This window comes from Somniosus microcephalus, chromosome 2 (genome assembly GCF_052327205.1).
Source record: "Somniosus microcephalus isolate GS21.2 chromosome 2, FLI_Smic_1.0, whole genome shotgun sequence".
Taxonomy (NCBI): Eukaryota; Metazoa; Chordata; class Chondrichthyes; order Squaliformes; family Somniosidae; genus Somniosus; species Somniosus microcephalus.
In genome coordinates this window covers 327,929,551-327,951,239 of record NC_140988.1, presented here as the reverse complement: position 1 = coordinate 327,951,239, position 21,689 = coordinate 327,929,551, and the positions used below count along the sequence as shown (strand labels likewise).

At 42.0% G+C, this 21,689-nt stretch overlaps 1 protein-coding gene across 1 annotated transcript in view; it reads left to right on the top strand.

The window, feature by feature from the left end:
* The window catches only part of LOC147123571 (netrin receptor DCC-like), a 52,315-nt gene that overhangs the window by 19,479 nt on the left and 11,147 nt on the right, over positions 1-21,689 (top strand). The window contains exons 3-7 of the mRNA XM_085974785.1: positions 1,986-2,180; positions 7,149-7,244; positions 15,757-15,932; positions 18,587-18,725; positions 21,251-21,358. Coding sequence (XP_085830911.1) covers positions 1,986-2,180; positions 7,149-7,244; positions 15,757-15,932; positions 18,587-18,725; positions 21,251-21,358 — 714 coding nt within the window. The remainder of the gene's footprint in view (positions 1-1,985; positions 2,181-7,148; positions 7,245-15,756; positions 15,933-18,586; positions 18,726-21,250; positions 21,359-21,689) is intronic.

The following is a 21,689-nucleotide window of genomic DNA, read 5'->3' as shown; positions in this document are numbered from 1 at the left end:
ATAGCTTCACTGCAGTAGCATTGAATAAATAGAGGAATTCCTGATTTTTATAGGAAAAATAACCTGAGTACAGATAAAGAAAAGAAAATGAGAGAGAGAAAGAAAGAGAGAGAAAAGCAACAGGATGGTAAAGTCCAGATGTTGTGGTCAGCATGGAGGCATGGTGCAATGGAGAACCAAGGCAATGGGGAGGATCAGGTTTGATTTGTCTTGCTGCAGTTGTACAGGGCCTTGGTGAGACCACATCTTGAGTATTGTGTGCAGTTTTGGTTGCCTTATTTGAGGAAGGATGTTCTTGCCATGGAAGGAGTGCAGCGAAGATTCACCAGGCTGATACCTGGGATGGCAGGAATAACGTATGAGGAGAGATTGGGTCGATTGGGTTGTACTCGCTGGAGTTTAGAAGAATGAGAGGGGATCGCATCGAAACTTATAAAATTCTAACAGGACTCGACAGACTAGATGCTGGAAGGATGTTCCCGATGGTCGGGGAGTCCAGAACCAGGGGTCACAGTCTAACGATAAGGGGTAAGCCATTTAGGACAGAGATGAGGAGGAATTTCTTCACCCAGAGAGTGGTGAACCTGTGGAATTCTCTGCCAAAGAAGGCGGTAGAGGCCAATTCATTAAATATATTCAAGAAGGAGTTGGATATATTTCTTAAGGCTAAAGGGATCAAGGGATATGGGGAGAAGGCAGGAACAGGGTACTGAATTTGGATGATCAGCCATGATCTTATTTAATGGCAGAGCAGGCTCGAGGGGCCGAATGGCCTACTCCTGCTCCTATCTTCTGTGTTTCTATGATCTCCTGCTCTGCTGTGATCCTAAGCATTGACACTCAACTGTGGGGCGACAACTGTAGTTCAAGTTCCCACCAACAAAGAAGGATGGAGGGACAATCAGAAAAGTTCTCACTGGGCCTCTACCTCCTAATGGCGGCATCTGGAGAGTAATAAAGAGGACCCAGGTGCAGGCTGCTCCCCAATTCCTCGATCCAAGAAGCATGCTACCTGGTGACAGTATCTTAGGGCAGAAAGCAGAGAGCGTAACATACCTTGAGAAAAACATGGGACTTTGCAAATTGTGCGAAATGTAACAAGCAGGGTAAACACACCTTCCCTCTTGGTGTTCACAGGCAGCACCAAATGAGCAGTGTCCACTGCATGGCACCCATTGCAAGGCTGGGACTTGTAGCTTTAGGGTTGAAATGTTTGAGATATTTGGGCAAAAGTCATGTCCATAGAGGCGTTTACCTGTTCTAATCAGACATTAAAGGCAAGCAGGTTAAAACTCCAATTTAAAGGGACAAAAATGTTAAAAAGCTGCTTACCCCCAATGGCAGGAGGCCGTGGCTTCAGTGAAAGACTATATTTGAATTCCAACCAACGGTGAATCTGAAGCCAGATTTAAATATGCTCATCCCAGCCAATTCCTCCAAGCCTGCCAGTTTTGTAATGTGTTCAACTGGGATTGTGTAAACAGTCTTACTGTGTAGTTAGCAAAGACTCCTCTGCAGTACCATTTACAGACACGGTCGTGGGAAGTGCACCTGCGATTTCCCGATATGAGCTGCCTACGGGAAGGGCTCCACGCCAGGAGTGCTCATTTGGATGTTAAGGTCGAATGGCACTATTTAAAGAAGAGCAGGGATTTGTCCTGCCCAACATTCCTACCTCAACCATTGAATGGTTCATCTCATTACTGTTTGTGGGATCATGCTGACGTAGAGTGACTACTGCACTTGTCTACGCAACAGCAGTCAATCCAGTTCAAAAATAATTCATTGCATGAAACACTTTGAGGCATTTCAATGGGATAAGGCACAAAATCCACGTATTATCATAAAATAAGCCTATCCTAAAACTACAGTGCACAAGACACCACTTGAGAAGTGAAATGAAAATAACTTTTTTATTAATTTTATAAAATGAATTTGAAAAGTATATATACTAATAGAAGATGTTCTTCTTCTGTCTGTCACAGAATCCCAGGTTCCTGACCAGCCAAGTTCTCTTCATGTCAGGCCTCTGATTACAAGCATTGTGATGAGCTGGACTCCACCATTAAACCCAAACATAGCGGTCCGGGGTTACATCATTGGTTACGGAGTGGGCAGTCCCTACGCCGAGACTGTGCAGGTCGACAGCAAGCAGCGCTATTTTTCCATTGAAAATCTAGGTAAATATCATCCGACCTAGTCTTTTGGAGAAGAAATGGAAATACCAGCTGGACATCCGGCTTCAATGTCTTTAGCCAATCTGTGGTCTGAAAATATTTTGGCAACCATGAAAGCAAAAGTTCGAATGATAAGATGTTACAAACAAATCTCCTGTAAAGTGCAGTGAATGCCACTATAGTTCAAACTATGCAGCATAGTATCACTGCAGTTTGAGTCACCTGGTTTGATCTCAAACACTGTGATGTCTATCACATGACATTGCTGTGAGAAAATGAAACAAATCTCACCCCATATGAACTCACCCCACCTAAAACAAACTAACTGGTCGTTCAACTAATTCGCTATTTGTGGGATCTTGCTGTGTGCAAATTGGCTGCTGCATTTGCCTACCTAAGAACAGTGACTACACTTCAAAAATAATTAGTGATTTGGGTATCCCAGTGGTTTGGTTTGTCCTAAAGTATTATATAAATAAAGTTTTTATATATACTATATACATATTGACCTTGACTTTTACTCCTGAGCAGTAATTCAGTAATGCGAGTGTCGTGCCTGTCCGGAAGCGGCAGCAGACAGCCTTGGCCAATTTTAACAGACGGGCCTCATATATGCATGCCACTTGCTGACTACTCGACCAAAATGACCAAGAAGTCGGCGTGGACATTAAAATTGTGCCGGCCGGAGGCAGAGGATTGTTGCAGCACATAATTCTTTGCAGTAGGGAGTGTTGAAGCATAGACTATTGTACCTTTTAAGGAAAAATTGCATTAAAATATTTGAAGCAGAGGAAGAGAGCGGTATAAGTGGAATCAAGTAAGGGCAGTCCCGCGGAGGAGAGGTGGTGAATAAGCATGGAGTGGCTGACTGCATTGAATTGCATAGAGGTTGAGGAGGTCAAGGAGGGATTGCAATTACATGGTCAAAATAACACAATGATATTATTGATGACATTGACAAGGTGAGGCTTGGCGCTACAGGTAGGACAGAAGGGATTTGAACATGGAACTGGGGGAGGTGAGCTGGAGAGGAAAGGAAGGTTAAATATAGAGTAGTAGTTAGAGAATGGCAGGATCACGAATGGGCTTTTTGAGGAGGGTGTGATGACGGCAGTTTTGAAGGGGGGGAAACCATACAAAGGAGTCATTAATGATATCAGCACTGGGGCAAGGAAAGGTAGTTGAGTGGTTGGTAGATGGCGAAGAGATCAAGGGAGCAGGAGGCGGATTTCATAGAGCAGATGAGCTTGGGAAGAACTGGAAAGAGTCACGATGAAACTACAAAGTGATAAGTGATCAGACCTGGGGTGACAGAGGGGCTAGGGGAGGACCAAGGATAAGAGTAGATGAGCTGGTGGCTGAGGCAACTGCACAGATAGGGCTGGATTTTGCCAATGGGGAGCTTTTGGAGGCGGGACTCCCACTTGTCGGGTTTCAGTCCCGCCTCCATCAACTTCTGGCCAACCCACGCTATTTTCCCTTGATTGACCTTGTTAAGCCCGCCCGGCGAGCTTAGCAGGCCAGTTATGGTAAAGCCGGTTACAGAAAATGCCAATGTATGACGTTTCATCTGTAGAAACATTTTTGACAGATGAATTGTCATCGTTTGACAACTCTGTGAAGCTGTCAAACACTGACATTCTCTGTCGTTTGATGAGTTCTTGAATTGAAGATCTCATCAAACCTCTTTCTTTTGTAGAAATTAGATGGTTGTTGCATTGGAGAATGTAACAGCCATCTGTCATCTCTACCGCCGAGGTGCGAGACTCTCCACATACCCACCGATTGAAGCCTTCAGGAAGAAACAAAGGTAAGTAAACTTTTTCTAACACTTTGCACTTACCTCAGATACTCACCTCTCCACACTTGCACCCATCACTCACCTCCACAGCACACTTTTGGATCCCCGTAGACCCACTACTCGCTTCGGTGACCCTGGCGGGTTTCAGAGCCTTCGGAAGCCCGCACTTGTGTGGGCAAAATGGGGATAATCCTCTTATCTGCCTGTTAACTACCTGTTAACAGGCAGATAAGTGGCACTAATCCCTTCCCGCCTCCAAGGAGACGGGACCCGGCGTGGGACGGCTACCCGCTTCCTGGCAAGATGGCACGGAGGCAGGTTGGGGGCGGGTTGGGCACCCGCCCCCAAATTCTGCCATTTTCCCGGCAGTCCTGTCTCCAAACCCGCCTCCCCAGGGCTGGCAAGATCGCGCCCTATAGTCTCAATCTCAGAAACTGAAAAGTCTATAAACTCTTTGGGGGAAAAATTCAGTTGGTAGCGCCACCCGTTAGCGCCTTAAGAGGGCGCTAAGTGGGGCGCAAAGCAACTAGCGCCCAGGCGCGGCGATATTTGTGCCTCTCGCAAAATTGACCGGACATTTTGCGGCAGCGCTAAACAATACCGCCCGATCTCCTGCGCTGGCAGATCCTGATGTCAGTCGAGTGCACTACGCCCCGTTAGCGTCCCGGACCGGAAATTGAGTGGCGCCCCCTGCCTTACTGCCTGCCGCTAGCAACGACAGATTGAGGGGAGCGTTCTGCTGTCAGAAAGGGACTAGGGGAGCGCTATTTAAAGGCGAGCACTTCCTGCCATTTTTTGTTGGTGACATTGTTGCACCACGCATTCTGAGAGAGAGAGAGAGAGACTTCTGGAGAGATTCTACACTGTGAAGGAGTTTTGGGTACTGAGCAGCACTTTGCTGGTTGGTTTTGATTTGCCCTTCCTTGTATCGATTTAGAAGAGACTATGGGGGCTGCACTCTGAGCTCTTCCCCTGGTTCTCTCCATTGTTCTTTCCAGCAGATTTGATGTACAGGTCTCTCCAGGCTGAGATTCAAGGCTGCAATGAGCAGGATGTGGATGCAGAGCAAGATCAACCCTCCCCTTTAAGATAAAAACAGAAAATTCAGGAGAAACTCAGCAGGTCAAGCAGCATCTGTGAAGCGAGAAACAGATGTCACGTTTCAGGTCGATGACCATTCGTTAGAACTCCCCTTTAAGAACTGGACAGTGCCAGTGTGTCTGTGTTACATTGCTGACTGAAATCACATGAGCTTCGCCAGCGCTGTGAGGTAGCTCCTCGGCCTTAGCGCCTTAGAGTTGTGTAGCGCCTGATTTAGCGCTCCAATCACCTCCAGGGGCGATAAAAGCCAAGTTTGCTGTCGGAGGCGATAATTAACGCCAGGCACTAATCTTTGCGCCTGGCCAATAATTGCGCCTCAAATGGGGCGATACCGAATTTCTGCCCCTTTGTACTTGACATTAGAGGTGAGGAAACGAGTGCTAGTTGTTCTCTAACTACCTGGAATGAAGCAGCTAGATCAGAGTTGAAGTAAATCTTCTGAAAAGTTTCCAAAAATGGAAATAATAATGTTCCAAAGTGTCAATCCGAGTCCATATACAGAATGGTTGTCTGTTAGTCCTTGGGTTATGGAAATTATACCACTCAGGTACTGAATTTACTACTGAGGGAATATGATAGCAGGTGATGCAGGGATACTTTCCTTACTGTAAAGACAACACCGGAACGTCTCTGCTCATTCACTCAGATGTGTGAGTTCCTAATATTATGCCATTATGAAATTGAACCTTGGTAGCCCAGACACAGTTCTTCCTACTCACAGTGGTTTATTTTAAATATAAGTTTTTATTTACTTTTAGTAGTACACAATCTGTGTGACATATAAGAAGGTTCATTCACAGAATCACAAGTGCAGATAGAGGCCATTTCGGCCCATCGAGCCTGCACCGACACACATCCCACCCCATCCCCGCAACCCCACGTATTTAATCCCCTAACACTAAGGGTCAATTTATCACAGCCAAATCAACCTAACCTGCACATCTTTGGACTGTGGGAGGAAACCGGAGCACCCGGAGGAAACCCACGCAGACACAGGGAGAATGTGCAAACTCCACACAGACAGTCGCCCGAGGCCAGATTTGAACCCGGGTCCCTGGCGCTGTGAGGCAACAGTGCTAACCACTATGCCACCGTGCCCCTGGTACTTTAACTGAAAAAAGGTAATAAATTCCTCCCATGGTTTAATGGATAAATCTGCTGCCCTATGTAACATTGAGCCTGACTAATTGGATGGCAGTAGAAAAGCTACAGTTGGTTTCAGCATTCTTCAGCTGGCGAGGTGGCGATATAAGTCAGAGTTCCCACTGCTAACTTCTAGCCAGTGACTCCTGTTGGAAAGTACACATATTTCAACTTCAGTGCCTGGAATTTCCATGGGGTTATCCCGATCTTCCACCGTAATTTGGCGGAAACTTGGGAGAAACCTCGAGAAATAGCATAAATGGCTGTTTCTCCAGGGTTTCTGCCGATCTTCCACCGAAGTTACAGCGGGAGATCGGGAGAACCCCGTGGAAATTCTACTCCTTGGTGAAGACAACCATCACCGTCTAACTTCACACAAAGAATGACCACTGAGGTGAGTCACACGAGGTCTCTGGGCAGATATATGGAACTACAGCCCAGCATAGATCTGTGACTTCAGGAGAAGAGGCAGAAAAAAAAATAAAGGAAAAATTGGAAGAATCCAAAAGAATACAAATTATGCATAGCTGTGACTTCATTAGAATTTTATGGTACTTAGGTAATAAGCTGTCTTATAGTAGCAGACCTGGGTCAGAACAAGTTCATATTTCATAATCATAAAGTAATTAGCACTAATTCCTATTATATTCTGGCAACTTAATATTTTTGGTGAAATCTGGAAGTGACCTATATTAATTGGATCTAATTTTACAAATGACTTCTACTCCTTTGCTGCTCAGTGTCAAATATTGAAAACATGAATACATATGTACCTGTGTGAGGATGGATTAGGACATAAGCTCCTTTAAAATGCAGCACTAAAAATATTTCACTCCAAAGTCTCAGACTCTTTATTTAGCTCAATACCTTGTTATTAATAAGAAAAATGAGAAATACTGAAGTTAATACTGTGCTTTCTTTTGCAGAGCCAAGCTCCCATTACGTCATTTCTTTGAAGGCCTTTAACAATGCAGGGCAGGGGGTCCCTCTGTATGAGAGTGCCACCACCAGGGCATTATCAGGTAGGCAATACTTGGATGGATGGAGGAGGCATCTGCACTGCTTACATTGATTATACAAAACTGTAGGCCAGGCCTAGTTATGTAATGACAACTGTTCTAGAAAATTCCCAGCAGAAATTTGTCACGCGATCTAGTGCATTCCCTCAAACTAATGTGAATTGGGAAACATTGTGTGATCCTTTATTTGGCCACTGTTATAGAATTTCAGTGCTTTAGATATATTGGCAAACCTTGAATCCTTGAAACCTTAAGCACCTGTGTGCCTGGGTCCAGGGGGAATGGGAAATGGGTGGAAAGCATGCTCATGGCTGGAAGGGGAGAGATGAAGCATAATATATATATGTCAAAACTTAATTATGTATCTCTACATTTATTTGTGGTACATTTTCTCAAAATCTTGCCTTTCTAAGCTTTATCTTTCTAAATTTCTGAGGAATCAATTGCACATCCCCAAAGAAAGAAAAATGGTTTGTTGCTTGAAAGTCAAGAAAAATCATCTAGGCCTCAAAGAATGAAGTGATCTCTTGTGAAATGCTGATTAGTAAAATCATTTATTATGATGGAATAAATGATCGGGTTTTCTTGGTTGAAACTCAGTCTCTTTATGAAAGGCTGCATCTCTCATTATACCTGGAAGAGTTTAATACTTGCATTGGGTTCAAAGAATGGAAAATGATTCTGTCTCCTCCTTTTGGTATCAGCTTAATCAGCACAAATTTCAACACAAATTCAACTGAAACAACACTCATTTGAATAGCAATTTAGGTTTTGTTAAGACTCGATGGAAATATAGAAGATTCCATTTGATGATAAATCACTCTTTTGTTCTAGACATGCATCAGATAAGCATTAGTTTATTACAAAGGCTACATATATAATTACTGATGAGGGGAACTGTTCATCCCATCTAGCTTATCCTTTCATATAAACCTACAGTCTCCTTATCTCAGCATTTAATTGCTTCTTGGAAGATTCACTACCCTACCTGGAAGATCATTCCAGGGATTAATCTCTGTTATGTGAGGAAGCACTTCCTGACATTAGACATGAAATGATCTACAAGTTTATGCCTATATCCCCTTGTTCCACAGTAATGCTTCCTTGAAATAGTGTTCAGGATTAACTTCTATTATAATTTAGTATCTTATACAAGGTCTTCCTATTCCACCACCTTTCAAGACCAAAGAATCTGAGTTTTCTAACTTTTTTTTCTCTCAGGATAAGCCTACTGGCCCTTCCCTGTACCATTTATTGATCAATAGGAAGATTTTACATGTTTTAGCTCATCTACTAAAGTTGACCTTTTCCAGTAAACACACCTCATGACCTCTATCTTACTTTTACTTCTCTCTTCTGTTCCCCTTTAAATCTTACTACTTGCGTTCACACCCTTTTTGGTTTGATTTACACATGTTTATTCCGTCTATCGGATAAGATGTTAAACCTGCTCTCCCATGTCTACATAAACGATCCCATGGCGCTATTTCAAAGAAAAGCAGGGGACTTCTCCCCAGTGTCCTGCCAAATATTTATCCTTCAAACAACATGACTAAAAACATTACCTGGTCATTATCACATTGTTGTTTGTGAGACCTTGCTTTGTGCAAATTGGCTGGCACGCTTCCTACATGACAGCAGTGACTGCACTTCAAAGTACTTAATTCGGTTTAAATACTTTGAGATATCTTGAATTCATGAAAGGTGCCATATAAATGCAAATTCGTTCTTTCTTTTCAATTGATCCCTTTTTAGTTAACCTTCACTCAGGTGCGCGCTTCATGAATTTACGTCAATGTTTTATTTCCTTTGATCACTTGTCTGTTTTTCCCTCAGAGTAAACTGTTTTATTTTGTCCACTGTGACTACTAGAACTTAATTTCTTTCTGGTGATTTATCTTTAAGTTTGAGTTTGCCTCTGTTGCACTTTATAATCCTCGTTAAGACGAGAGATCTTGTAATTTCGGCTCTTCTGATTTGCTGAGATTTTGCACTTAGGACAATGGAATTATGCCAGTGGCTAAGTACTTCCTAATTAAGTTATGCAAAGTCCATTTTGGATAGCTTCTGATGGAGTCTATTCTCTACCTAATGTGTTGCTGCTGATCAATTTTCTGCCTCTGTCCACCTCAATATTTGTTCTGAAGTTGGGTCTCGGGGCCTTCCTGGAACACAGCCATGCTACTGACCTGGAGGTGCAAGAAGTAACGTTTGACCCCAGTGTCAATTCCATTCTTTTGCCAGTTATTGATATAAGACAACTTGGCCTTTATTACATGGATTTGTTTTGTCACCTTTCATAAAATACTTACAGCACTGGCTAATTGCAATTCAACAAAATCAAACTATCTGATTAACAGCCATGCACATAAAATAATTGCCATCCTTTTCAGATAGAATATGTTTGTTCAACAGAGGAGGCTTAAGGGAGATTTAATTGAGATGTATAATATTATGAGGGGCCTAGATAGAGTGGATAGGAAGGACCTATTTCCCTTAGCACAGAGAGGTCGATAGCCAGGGGGCATAGATTTAAACTAATTGGTAGAAGGATTAGAGGGGAGATGAAGAAAACAATTTTCACCCAGAGGGTGGTGTGGTCTGGAACTCACTGCCCGAAAGGGTGGTAGAGGCAGCGGCTCTCATCACATTTAAAAAGTATTTGGATATGCTTGAAGAGCCATAACCTACAGGGCTACGGACCTAGTCCTGGAAGGTTGGATTAGACTTGGTAGCTCTTTTCTGGCCGGCATGGACAAGATGGGCCAAATGGCCTCCTTCTGCATCGTAATTTTTCTATGATTCTATGATTTCTATGATTCTATGATTTTGGATGCAAATGTCTGCAATTATTTTTCATAAAATAGCTATGTGGGGTGGGGGTGGGAAATGAGCAGAACCCTCAACAAATATTGAACCCCAGAGAAAAAAGGTTTAGGGATTCTCAATCATCAAGAATTGGGAACTATCTTAAGGTCCCTCATGGTTAACTGTGGTTGAACTGAAGTTCAAATTTGGAATATGGTTATCATTGTTTAACAACAAGTTTTTCAAATTCTCTTTTCTGATATTTCCTTGATGCACAGACACTTAGCACTACCTCACAAAATGGGTCTACCAGCTGTCATACATCCATGATGAGGAGTTAATATTTCTTTTCTTTTAATTTATTTTTCTGTTTACTGACATACTGTTGGCTAACCAGCAACAGAACTCAACATGGAGAGGCTTAAAATGAAATGAAATAACCCTGGGGCTCTCTGACTATATGTCTTCAGTATAGCTTTTGTGGGCGGGGCACAATGGGCCTGGTTGAGTCTGGAGATAAGAAAGCACTGTTTTGCATCTTTCCATTCAGCCGTCTTTCTTTGACCAGGATTTTGTTGGGTCTTTCCCACTCACCATTTCCCTTTTCTTCTTTCTGCCTTATATTTTTCTCACTCCCTTCTGTCATTCATTGCCCCTTTACTCTCCTCATTAGTCTTCTATTTGCTCCATCAAAAGTTCTGGGGCTGTTCATATTCGTAATTTCTCAAGTGAGTGTACAACCTATTGACCTTTTAATCTTCCACGATTGTGTTTTTCCCATTCTTCAGTCTGGGCCCAGAGTGCCCTTACATCCTTGTCTCTTATAGTCTAATGTAAGAAGTCACACGACACCAGGTTATAGTCCAACAGCTTTATTTGAAATCACAAGCTTTCGGAGCGCTGCTCCTTCTTCAGGTGAAGTGGAGAAATGCATAAAGACACAGCTTATATAGTCAGAGAATCATGTCAGATGTTTACAGGTAACCTTTCCAACTGCCATTTATCACACCTCGGCAGAGAGATAATCACAGCAGTCACAGGTGTGAATGGTGTCCAAACAGGTCAGTCAGGGAAACATTACATCAAAGAACAATGAGGTGGGCAGGAGTGTTCCCTCCCAGTCGGGGAACACTTCAGCAGTCAAGGACATTCAGCCTCCGATCTTCGGGTAAGCATTCTCCAAGGTGGCCTTCGAGACACACGACAACGCAAAATCGTCGAGCAGAAACTGATAGCCAAGTTCCGCACCCATGAGGACGGCCTTAACCGAGATCTTGGGTTCATGTCACGCTACATGTAACCCCACCTGATGCAGGGTCATCCAGACTCGAGTCGACATTGGCTTGTTCTCTCTACACAGATGCGGCCGGACCTGCTGTGATTTCCAGCCAAAAAAAAAAAATGTTTTTTGTCTGTTTTTTTGTTTTTCATACAGACCCCAGCATCTGCAATATTTGACCCCTTGTGACCCCACCTCATTGTTCTTTGATGTAATGTTTCCCTGACTGACCTGTTTGGACACCATTCACACCTGTGACTGCTGTGATTATCTCTCTGCCGAGGTGTGATAAATGGCAGTTGGAAAGGTTACCTGTAAACATCTGACATGATTCTCTGACTATATAAGCTGTGTCTTTATGCATTTCTCCACTTCACCTGAAGAAGGAGCAGCGCTCCGAAAGCTTGTGATTTCAAATAAAGCTGTTGGACTATAACCTGGTGTCGTGTGACTTCTTACATTTGTCCACCCCAGTCCAACTCCGGCATCTCCACACCATGGCTCTTATAGTCTAAAGATCCTCTTCGCCTTATATTGGATGACTACTTGTTCGATTAGGTGATGCATATTCTCCCAGATTTGACAAAGTTGAATTATAATCCATTATTATCATATCTTCCAGGCCCCAGTTTTGTTACTGGAATTCTTATGCTTGTTGTTGTTCATGATTCCAGTCTGACTTGTACTTCTGATTGTTCCACTTTGTTGCACTCACTGTGATAACTTTGTGTTGGTTGAAATTTTACATACATCAACACTGAAAAAATGTAAATGAAATTGTTACAACTACAAAAACAAATAGTGCAATATTCAGTAGCAGCTGGTATCGCATCACACTCATCTCTGTGCCCAAAGTCATCACAGTGAGATACTCCAAAACCTCACCGCTGATCATCAGCTGGCTGGCACTCATTAGAGGTATTAACCTACGAGTCCCAGGACATCTCCTAGTGGTGGGTCTGCAGCAGCTTTGAGGAAACACCAGTTGGCATTCCCTTGCCAGCTGTTCCAATGAAATTTTTGTTCTGGCAGATCTCTATTTCTTTTTATTCTAAAAAGTTATTTTAAAACATAAGCTGTGGGAGGTATTGAAGGAACAAATTATTTAAGTTGAAAGTACTTTCCTCTATAGCTGCTTTCTAATTTAATTAAGCCTTGAAGACTAAAATAACACGTTAAACAAAGTTAGAATGAGAAATAGAGAAATGAACAGCCCATGAACATAGGAACATAGAAACAGGAATAGGCCATTCAGCCCCTCAAGCCTGTTCCTGCCATTAAATGAGATTATTGCTGACTTGTATCCTAACTCCATCCACCTACCTTTGCTCCATATCCCTTAATACCCTTGGTGAACAAAAATCTATCGATCTCAGATTGAAAATTATTAATCGAGATAGTATCTACTGCTTTTTGTGGGAGAGAGTTCCACACTTCTACCAACCTTCGTGTGAAGAAGTGTTTCCTAACTTTTCTCCTAAATGGCCTGGCTCTGATTTTAAGGTTATGTCCCCTTGTCCTAGACTCCCCCCACCACTGGCGGAAAGTGTTTCTCTCCATCTACCCTATCAATTCATTTCAAAATTCTAAAAGTCTCAATCAAATCAGCCCTTAACTTTCTATATTCCAGGGAATACAAGCCTAGTTTATGTAGTCTCTCCTTATAATCTCACCCTTGGAGCCCTGGTAACGTTCTGGTGAATCTGCGCTACATTCCTTCCAAGGCCAATATATCCTTTCTAAGGTGTGGTGCCCAGAACTATACACAGTGCTCCAAATGTGGTCTAACAAGTGCTTTGTATAAAACTTCCTCCTCTTTATATTCTAACCCTCTAGTAACATTCCATTAGCCTTTTTGATTATTTTTTATGCTTGACTACTACATTTTAATGATCTGTGCACATGGACCACATAATCTCTTTGGACCTCCACTGTTCCTAGCTTTTCACAATTTAAAAAATACTTGGATCTATTCTTTTTTGGTCCAAAAAGGGTGACCTCACACTTACCTGCATTGAAATCCATCTGCCACAGTTTTGCCCACTCATTTAATCCATCAATGTCTCTTTGTAATTTTATGCTCCTGTCTACACTACTTACTATACCACCAATCTTTGTGTCATTGGCAAACTTGGATAAATGGCTCTCTATCATGTCATCTAAGTCATTAATAAATATAGTGAATAGTTGAGGCTCCAGCACAGATCCTTGTGGGACACCACTAGTCACTTCCTTCCAATTCGGATACATACCCATTATCCCTACTCTCCGTCTTCTACCACTTAACCAATCTCCTAACCAGGTTAATACTTTGCCTTCAATTTCACAAGCTTTAATTTTAGCTAACCGTCTCTTATGTGGAAGATTATCAAGTGCTCTCTGGAAGTCCATATGAACTACATCCATAGACATTCCTCTGTCTACTACTTCCTCAAAAAATGTAATTAGTTTCGTTAGACATGATCTAACCTTTACAAATCCATGTTGTGTTGGCTCGCTCGAATCAGCTCAAATGTATTTTAAGTGGTCAGTCACTTTGTCCTTAATTATAGATTCCAATAACTTCCCCACAATAGATGTCCGATTAACAGGTCTATAATTTCCTGGTTTCTCTCTCTCACCTTTCTTAAGATCTACAGATAAAGGTCTGTAGATCTCAGTCATATGTGTTCTTCATAGAGTTACACTGTTCCCTCACTGTCATTTCCGCAATGGACAAAACTACTGCTAATCCTCAAAGGAGACAAAGACAACTTTCTAAGAATTAATTAAGGCACTGTTCGGCTGTGACTTTATGTCAGACCTTGTCTAAAGTGCAATGTGCAGAATTAAGGGCAAAATTGATCCTGTGACCTCTGGGGCTTCACTTTAACAAGTCTTGCTCTACTAGGAATGAAGTTTTGTATGGGAAGGAAAAACTGATCTTAAATCCCTTTGAGAGTCGAATTGTCATCATGGGAGTACTGGCAAGGGTATACACTTGTCAAACCTGAGACGGCAAACAAGCCTGGTAATTACTGCAGTGTGATGCTATTTCACTATAGTTCACTGCTCATGACGCCTGCTTTCTGAGGTATTTCTCTGCATTGAAAGCAGAATTGACTACCCAAGGCAAATATTTTGGGTCTTGACTAAATCTTCTCAATTGGTGAAGTTCACATCAGTCAAGCTCAAAGAGTTGCCTGAGGTCCTTCTCTGAACGTTTAAGAAAATATAGAAGAAAGTCACTGTGCTATTGGAATTGTTTGAGGCTAGATGTCGGCTATAAATTGTCATAACTTGCGTTCTACTTCCAGTGGCAATCAGGACTTAAAACACTTTAGTATATTTTCCAGCCTTGGTGAAAAAAAAGAGTGTGGAGATGGTTTAGATTACAATTCTCAAAATTATTTAAAGTAAAATTATTTTGATTTGATCTGACCTTTCTTTAATCAATCAAAAAATAGATTGAAAGGGATAAGCAAAGAAGATCTTGGTGTTCATTCCCCTGTAATGGGGGCATAAATCAATGCTTTTTTGTTGTACTTATTTAAATTCTCGAATTTTCATTATTTACCTACAAATAGTACTGTTCTACACAAGGCAACAAGGTGATGTTTTCTTTTCATGATATAAAATTCCCTTCAGTTTCTCCCTTTTCCCTATACTTCTCTTTTCTTCTCTCTGTAGGCCTCTCTCTACCGCACACAATACCCCAAACAGTGCTGGCAGGCCTCTTGCAGTGTTGCTTTCCAATTGCCATATTAGGAGATGAAAGACAGTGCCACAGCTCAACTATCCCTTCAATTTGTCAATCCTTTTCTCCCTGAAAGGAATCCTCTACTCCCTGGCCCTGTACAGCCAAGTTCAGAAACTCACTGCTTGGAGAATTAAGGGTGTGAACCAAAGTCCAACTGGTTCATTACGTTTACCAACATGCGAACACGCAAGACATGTGAGGGGTCAATAGCTTGACCCTCCCGCCAAGCTTTCCCACCTCTCATCCCTGTCACGACCCCTTGTTTTCCGGTCCTACTGGCTTGGAGTATAAAAAAAAAGTCGATGTAAACTCATGGCTTACCACTCTACCAAATGTGATATTATACACCACACACAAAGAAATTAGAACTAGTGATAGCTTCAAGCTTAATTTAATGAAAGACTGCCCCATTATTCATCATAAAGGGAAATGATTATTCATATGTTTGCTTATCCCTGTATAAATTGGCTTTCCTGACTGAATTAACATGATTTTTTAAATAATTTTCTCATATCATTTCACACCATTTTTTTGCATTTCTCACTTCTTGAATTATTGCTGCTGTTTTCCTCCTTTTTTTGCTCCTTGATTCGATGCATGTTTTGTTTGCTGCCATGATCCAGACCCCGTTGACCCCTTAGATGTTGATTTGTTTCATTTGTTTGGTGACCTCCCTACCTCAATCCCAGATACCTCCACCCCCATGCTACCACCTGTAGGTGTCCAGGCAGTTGCCGTCAGCCACGACTCTGTCAGGGTCAGCTGGGCAGATAACTCTGTGCCTAAAAACCAGAAGTTAACAACAGACATCCGCTTTTACACTGTTCGATGGAGGACGAGCTACTCTGCTAACGCCAAGTACAAGGTAACTGCTACTTCACATTTCCTTACAGGCTAGCTGAGTCTTTCCTCTTTTCAATTATCTTAAGGAATAATCTGAAGCTTACATTGTTGTTTCAAGTTAATCTTGATTTATATTTTCTTAACATGTTTAATTCATTGGGAAGTCATTGAAATTTGTTTCCACTGTTTAAAAAAAAATGTATCTCAGAAGAAGGGAGGAAGAGGACTCTCCCGATGGCTCGGTCGATAAATGCACTCCTGGTATAGTGGTGAACCAGACACATCAGGAATACACCCACGTTCAATCCCTGGTCTGTGCTGAGTTAGCTAAGCTTAACCAGTGCAGTAATATAATTGGCCTCAAAGTCAATTGGTTTCAGTGGTCCTGAATTTCCTCGTAGTCTGGGTGCACTTGCAGTGTAATTGGGGCTGGAAATGTAGCAGGACCTGGTAATGCCAGACTTATACCCACACACTCTCAGCCCAACCTATTAAATAGGAAGCCGGGCCGATGGAATGCAGCCATCCATTGGAATTCCCTCTAGTTCCGCCCTCTGAGTCCCTGAGGTATTGTACGCCAGCAAGGTACAGACACATAGAACATTTGTAAGGCAGAACTGGGGTCCATAGGAGTTTTCCAGGCCAGGTTCATGGCTTGGAACACTCCAAAAAGGAACACATGGCCCCAGTGAAATCGCTTCCCTTATAAAGGGGCTGATTTCACATTTTTAACCACCCGACCTATCAACTACCCCACAAACTGCTGGTCAGCATTGCATACTCTGCATCCCACCCCTCCCCTCACGCTGTGCTGATCCTGCCATGTGCATTCACTGGTATTATGTAAATTACCTGACCCTGGGAACTCCGGTGGGATCAGACACTTGGATCGCCAGTGAGGCACAATTCCCGCTCTACCATAGTTATGATGGCAGAGTAGGATTGTGGATTTTTTGACCCCAATATCTCCCAAGACAGAAAGGGCTAATTCCAGTGATTCCTATTTAGTGACTGCTAGAGGGAAAGTGTATGTGGGCTTCAGATGACAACAGGCTCCAACTTAGCAGTGAAGCCCCACAGCCGAGTGACTGGCTGACACTGGTTAAACTCGCATGTGAAGAACGGCCAGCTGGGGAAGGTTTCAGACTCTTGGCTGTGGAGCTGTACCTCAGCACGCGTGAGGAGGGCAGAACTTTGGCGTAAATTGCAGGGATTTTTTTTGCACCTCTGTCATGTGGAAAAAGAGTGTCGGTGGGGGTGGGGGGCGTGATGTGGCAGTAATGCATGCGTGCAGTGCAACTGGTATGAGAATTGGTGAAATGGAGTTAAAACAGTGAATCTGTGCACATGTTTGGGTGCATGCTTGTGACTGTATGGCCATTATCAAATGAAATTAGTGTTTTAAAGAAAAGAATCTTGATTTACACATTTGCCACTAAGTATGTTCAAATATTTGGGAGTCTTCCATTTTATTCCTTCCTGTGTTACATTGGGTCTCTGTGCTGTTGGACTTTTGCTTTACCTGTCTAAATAAACCGTTTACTTGCCAACAAAACTCTTTGGGGGAGAAATTGGTTCTCATTGCACCCATTTTCCAGGTAGAAATTCTGAGTGAAATGTCCTGCGCTCTAAGGGCACCTTAAATACGTCCGACCCCATACTGGGACAGGCAATATTCAAGTGTCCTGGTAGCTACCTAAAACAGATGTTAGACCTCATGAATATGTTAATGAGGGGCCTAACGTCTGTTTAGGGACTTTTCCATCAAATTTGTTGGTGCCAAGCAAAGCTGGCTCCGGGCCTGCTCTGCTCAGTTTTTGGATCAGAATGCAAATTAATTTCAATTAAAATTCATTAATCCAGTATAGCACAATCATAAAAATACTCTCTTTTAGAAAAAAAAACCTTAACTTTGAATCAATATCATTTTGATTTTAAAGTTGAACAGGCTAATTATTAATAAGCATCAGTAAGACTATCCAATATTCTGAAAAAGTAATAAAAGGTTTCAGGTTTTTATTATATAAAATTACCATTATTAAGAAAACCCTCAAGGGACGAAGCTATGGTGCATAACATCATCAAGGTTGAAAAGAGGAGGAGAAAAGATGTAGAAACAGTGATTAGGTGAAGCCAAGATTTAAAAGCTTATAAATTATACGATGAAAAGAAAGCTAGGGGATTAAACAATTACAGCAGGGGATGGTCCAATGATCCTTGAGCCAAATGTAGTGAGGATGCAGGAAGCAGACAGATTACGTAGGACAGCTTCATTGTTAAAAGCAATTTATAATCAAGCCATTAAATAAAAACAAAACAATGATACCATCCATTTTAGAAGGCTTTGTCACAGTTTCCTTCCTGATTAGATATATTTACTCCAAGGAGAACTCATTAGCTGGTAAACCAAGCTTAACGTAAAAGGAATGTATTGACATCATTGTGTGATTTTGGAAAATGAATACAGAATAATTGCATTTTAGGTAAATTCATAAAATGCTTAAAGCAACAATTTGCCTTGCTGATTCAAATCTGGGAAACCCAGCCCTTTGCACATCCCTCCCTCACAGCACAGTTACATCTGAGATTGTTGAATTGAATTTCCTTTGATACATTCCACCTTTCAATTTATAGTCAGTAACTTACCCCGGTGTTTTCTGTCTTGTTATTGTCCAGTCTGTAGATGCAACGGCCTTGAGTCACACTGTCACAAGTCTCAAACCCAATACCATGTATGAGTTCTCTATCATGGTAACCAAAGGGCGAAGGTCAAGCACATGGAGTATGACAGCACATGCTACCACATATGAGGCTGGTGAGTCATTGTAAACTGTGTAAACTGTAGAAACCCAGCTATTCTGATAATCTTGATACCTCTTATTGGCTAGATGGATGGCCAATCTCATACTCAAAGGTGTTGTTTTGATCTTTCTTGACCATGTGAAAAATAAGAAGCCATTGTGGATGAAAATCATAAAAATTCATTGCATAACTGTACCATCTTTACCTAGCAGTGAAGAACTTTCTTTTTAAAAGTTAACATTTCCAACGAGCAAATCTAGATGCTTGATTCGTACCAAGTGCACAGGAAAATCTCAACTATGCAGTCAGATTTTTACATGTCTAATTCAGGCTTAAGTTGTTACAGGCTATTTTTGTTCAGTAGGAGCCACTTAAAAGAGATGATGCAGTGACTAACAAAACATTGCCCGTATTCATTTGTTCCAATTCTTCCAATAGATCTTTTGACTGACCAGCTGAGATCACGCAGCAGCTATTAGTCTGGCAATAAATTCTTCATTCTTTGCAAATAGTCTTTTGAAATGTTTCTTTTGAAATCCTTGTTGGGGGTGGTGGGAGATGCCAACCCATTGTGTCACGTAGTTTTAGAATCAGGGTCATGCTCAGAATATCCTACACAATAATCTGATCTCAGTCAGGGTTGTCTGGAGGAAGGACCAAATGAAGGTAAGATGCTTCCGGCAGAGACAAAATCAAATCTTATAGTTGAGTCACCCTGGACGACTCTTGTCAGCTTCTTAGCTGCTGCTCACAGAGCAGAATTCACAGGGACAAAGGAACAGGTTTCTTTGCGAATGCCACTAAGAGGTGGCTAAAGAGAAAACAAATCATTGAAACAGTGGCAATAAAATAATTTTACTGTTGAGTTTGAGTATTTCTATTCAATCTTTTTAGCTATCAATGGTTTGATAGAGTAAATAAGGAGAAACTATTTCCAGTAACAGGAGGGTTGGTAACCAGAGGGCATAGAAAAATAGGAGTAGGAGTAGGCCATTCGGCCCTTCGAGCCTGCTCCGCCATTCAGCACGATCATGGCTGATCCTCTATCTCAATACCATATTCCCGCTCTCTCCCCATACCCCTTGATGCCTTTTGTGTCTAGAAATTTATCTATCTCCTTCTTAAATATATTCAGTGACTTGGCCTCCACAGTCTTCTGTGGTAGAGAATGCATAAATTTAACACAATTGGCAAAATAACCAGAGTGGAGATGGGGCGAATTTTTTTACCCAGCACATTGGTATGATCTGGAATTCACTGCCCAAAGGGGTGGTGAAAGCAGATTCAATAGTAACTTTCAAAAGGGAATTGTATATATTCTTGATAAGGAAAAATTTCCAAGGCTATGGGGAGAGAGCAGAGGAGTGAGATTAATTGGATAGCTCGTTCAAAAAGCCAGCACAGGCACGATGGGCCTTTTGTGCTGTGTGATTCTATGATATTTTAATATTTTCCACACTCTTCCTGTGTGCTGTCCCTCTGCCATGCATCATCTTTTGCCAGGAGGGCAGGCAAGCAATCTGTGTCCAAACTGTAGCCAATGTACCACCGTAACTTAATACAAAGAGGTGCACAGTGCCACCTCATGATTTAACTTCACAATTTTCTCCTCTCCCCATCTGGAGGCATTCACAATTTGATGGTTCCATGGCAGTTGATCATCTTTCAGTACCTCATCCAAGTAACTGTTGTTCGGAATTTAAACCTTTATAGTGATTGTTAACAGACTATTCAACTGCAGAGACCGTCACAGCTGAGCCAGTCCAGTTCTCACTCCAGGTCCACAGATGTACACTTCCAACAGGAGTCACTAGTTAGCGATCCAGTGCAGGAAATTTGGCTGATTTACTCTTCCCTGTTCCAGGAATATTGTTGAGGCCAATTGTAGCACTCCTAATGAACTGAAAGGAAATCAGTAACTCAGCACTGATCTGGGATTGATGCTGCGACCTTCCTGGTCTGTAAACCTCAGCAACTCTCTAACTAAAATTGCAGAGACACCGGGGAACGAATTGATTTTTGACTTCTTTTGGCAATTGTATGGCCTCCACTCAGTGCCAGCCCACAACTGCATCTACATCTTGGCCCAGTGTGTTGGAGCTCTAATTTGCTACTGTATGTCACTCACAAGCTGTCAACACCGGTATGAATATTATCATTTCAATCAAAGAATTAAGATGGCATTTCAATGTAAGAATCTGGGTCAGTGCCCATCTGGAGCATAGTTTGTTCAGTTAAGGTTTGTGTTAGCGAAAGGATTATCCAAACACTGCAGCAGGTACAGGGGAATGCTTCAGCACCTAAGCAAATATTCACTTTGTAGGTGAACATGTCTGTTATTAACAAGGTGCCCATTACCAGGCTTACACTATGGGTCCAATTGGGGAAACATATTGTTACCGATTCAAACTTGAAGTGACCTGCTTAGAATTATGACTCATTTTGCCAGTAACATTATCAACTTTCGGCAGTAATGATCCACAGTTGACTTAACATTGCTTTCTCTTTCCTCCCCTCTGCTTTATACTTGGATAATAGCTCCAACCTCAGCCCCAAAGGACCTGACTGTTATTAGCAGAGAAGGAAAGCCTCGAGCCGTCATCATTAGCTGGCAGCTGCCAATGGAGGCCAATGGAAAGATCACTGGTAAATGCCAAGCTTCATTTCTATCAGCCTGTTTCCATTCGTACCCTCAGTGTAATCCAGGTACACGTTCCAATTCCCATTACCAAAAAGCTGACAAAAGCTATTGCTGACTCAATTGTACACATTCCTGTTCACTGTTATTTCTACTAAAATCCTATTTAATCACCATGCTTGAAATTTATGTTACAAAAATGCCCAGAAAACATTTTAAAAATATTGTTTGCGTTATTGGTTGATTTTCATCTACCCTGTGGAAACTTCTCACAGTGCAAGCTCCAATAATGAGACTTTCGGACAGTGAGTTACAGGACCTGTTTGGCCCTGTAATTAA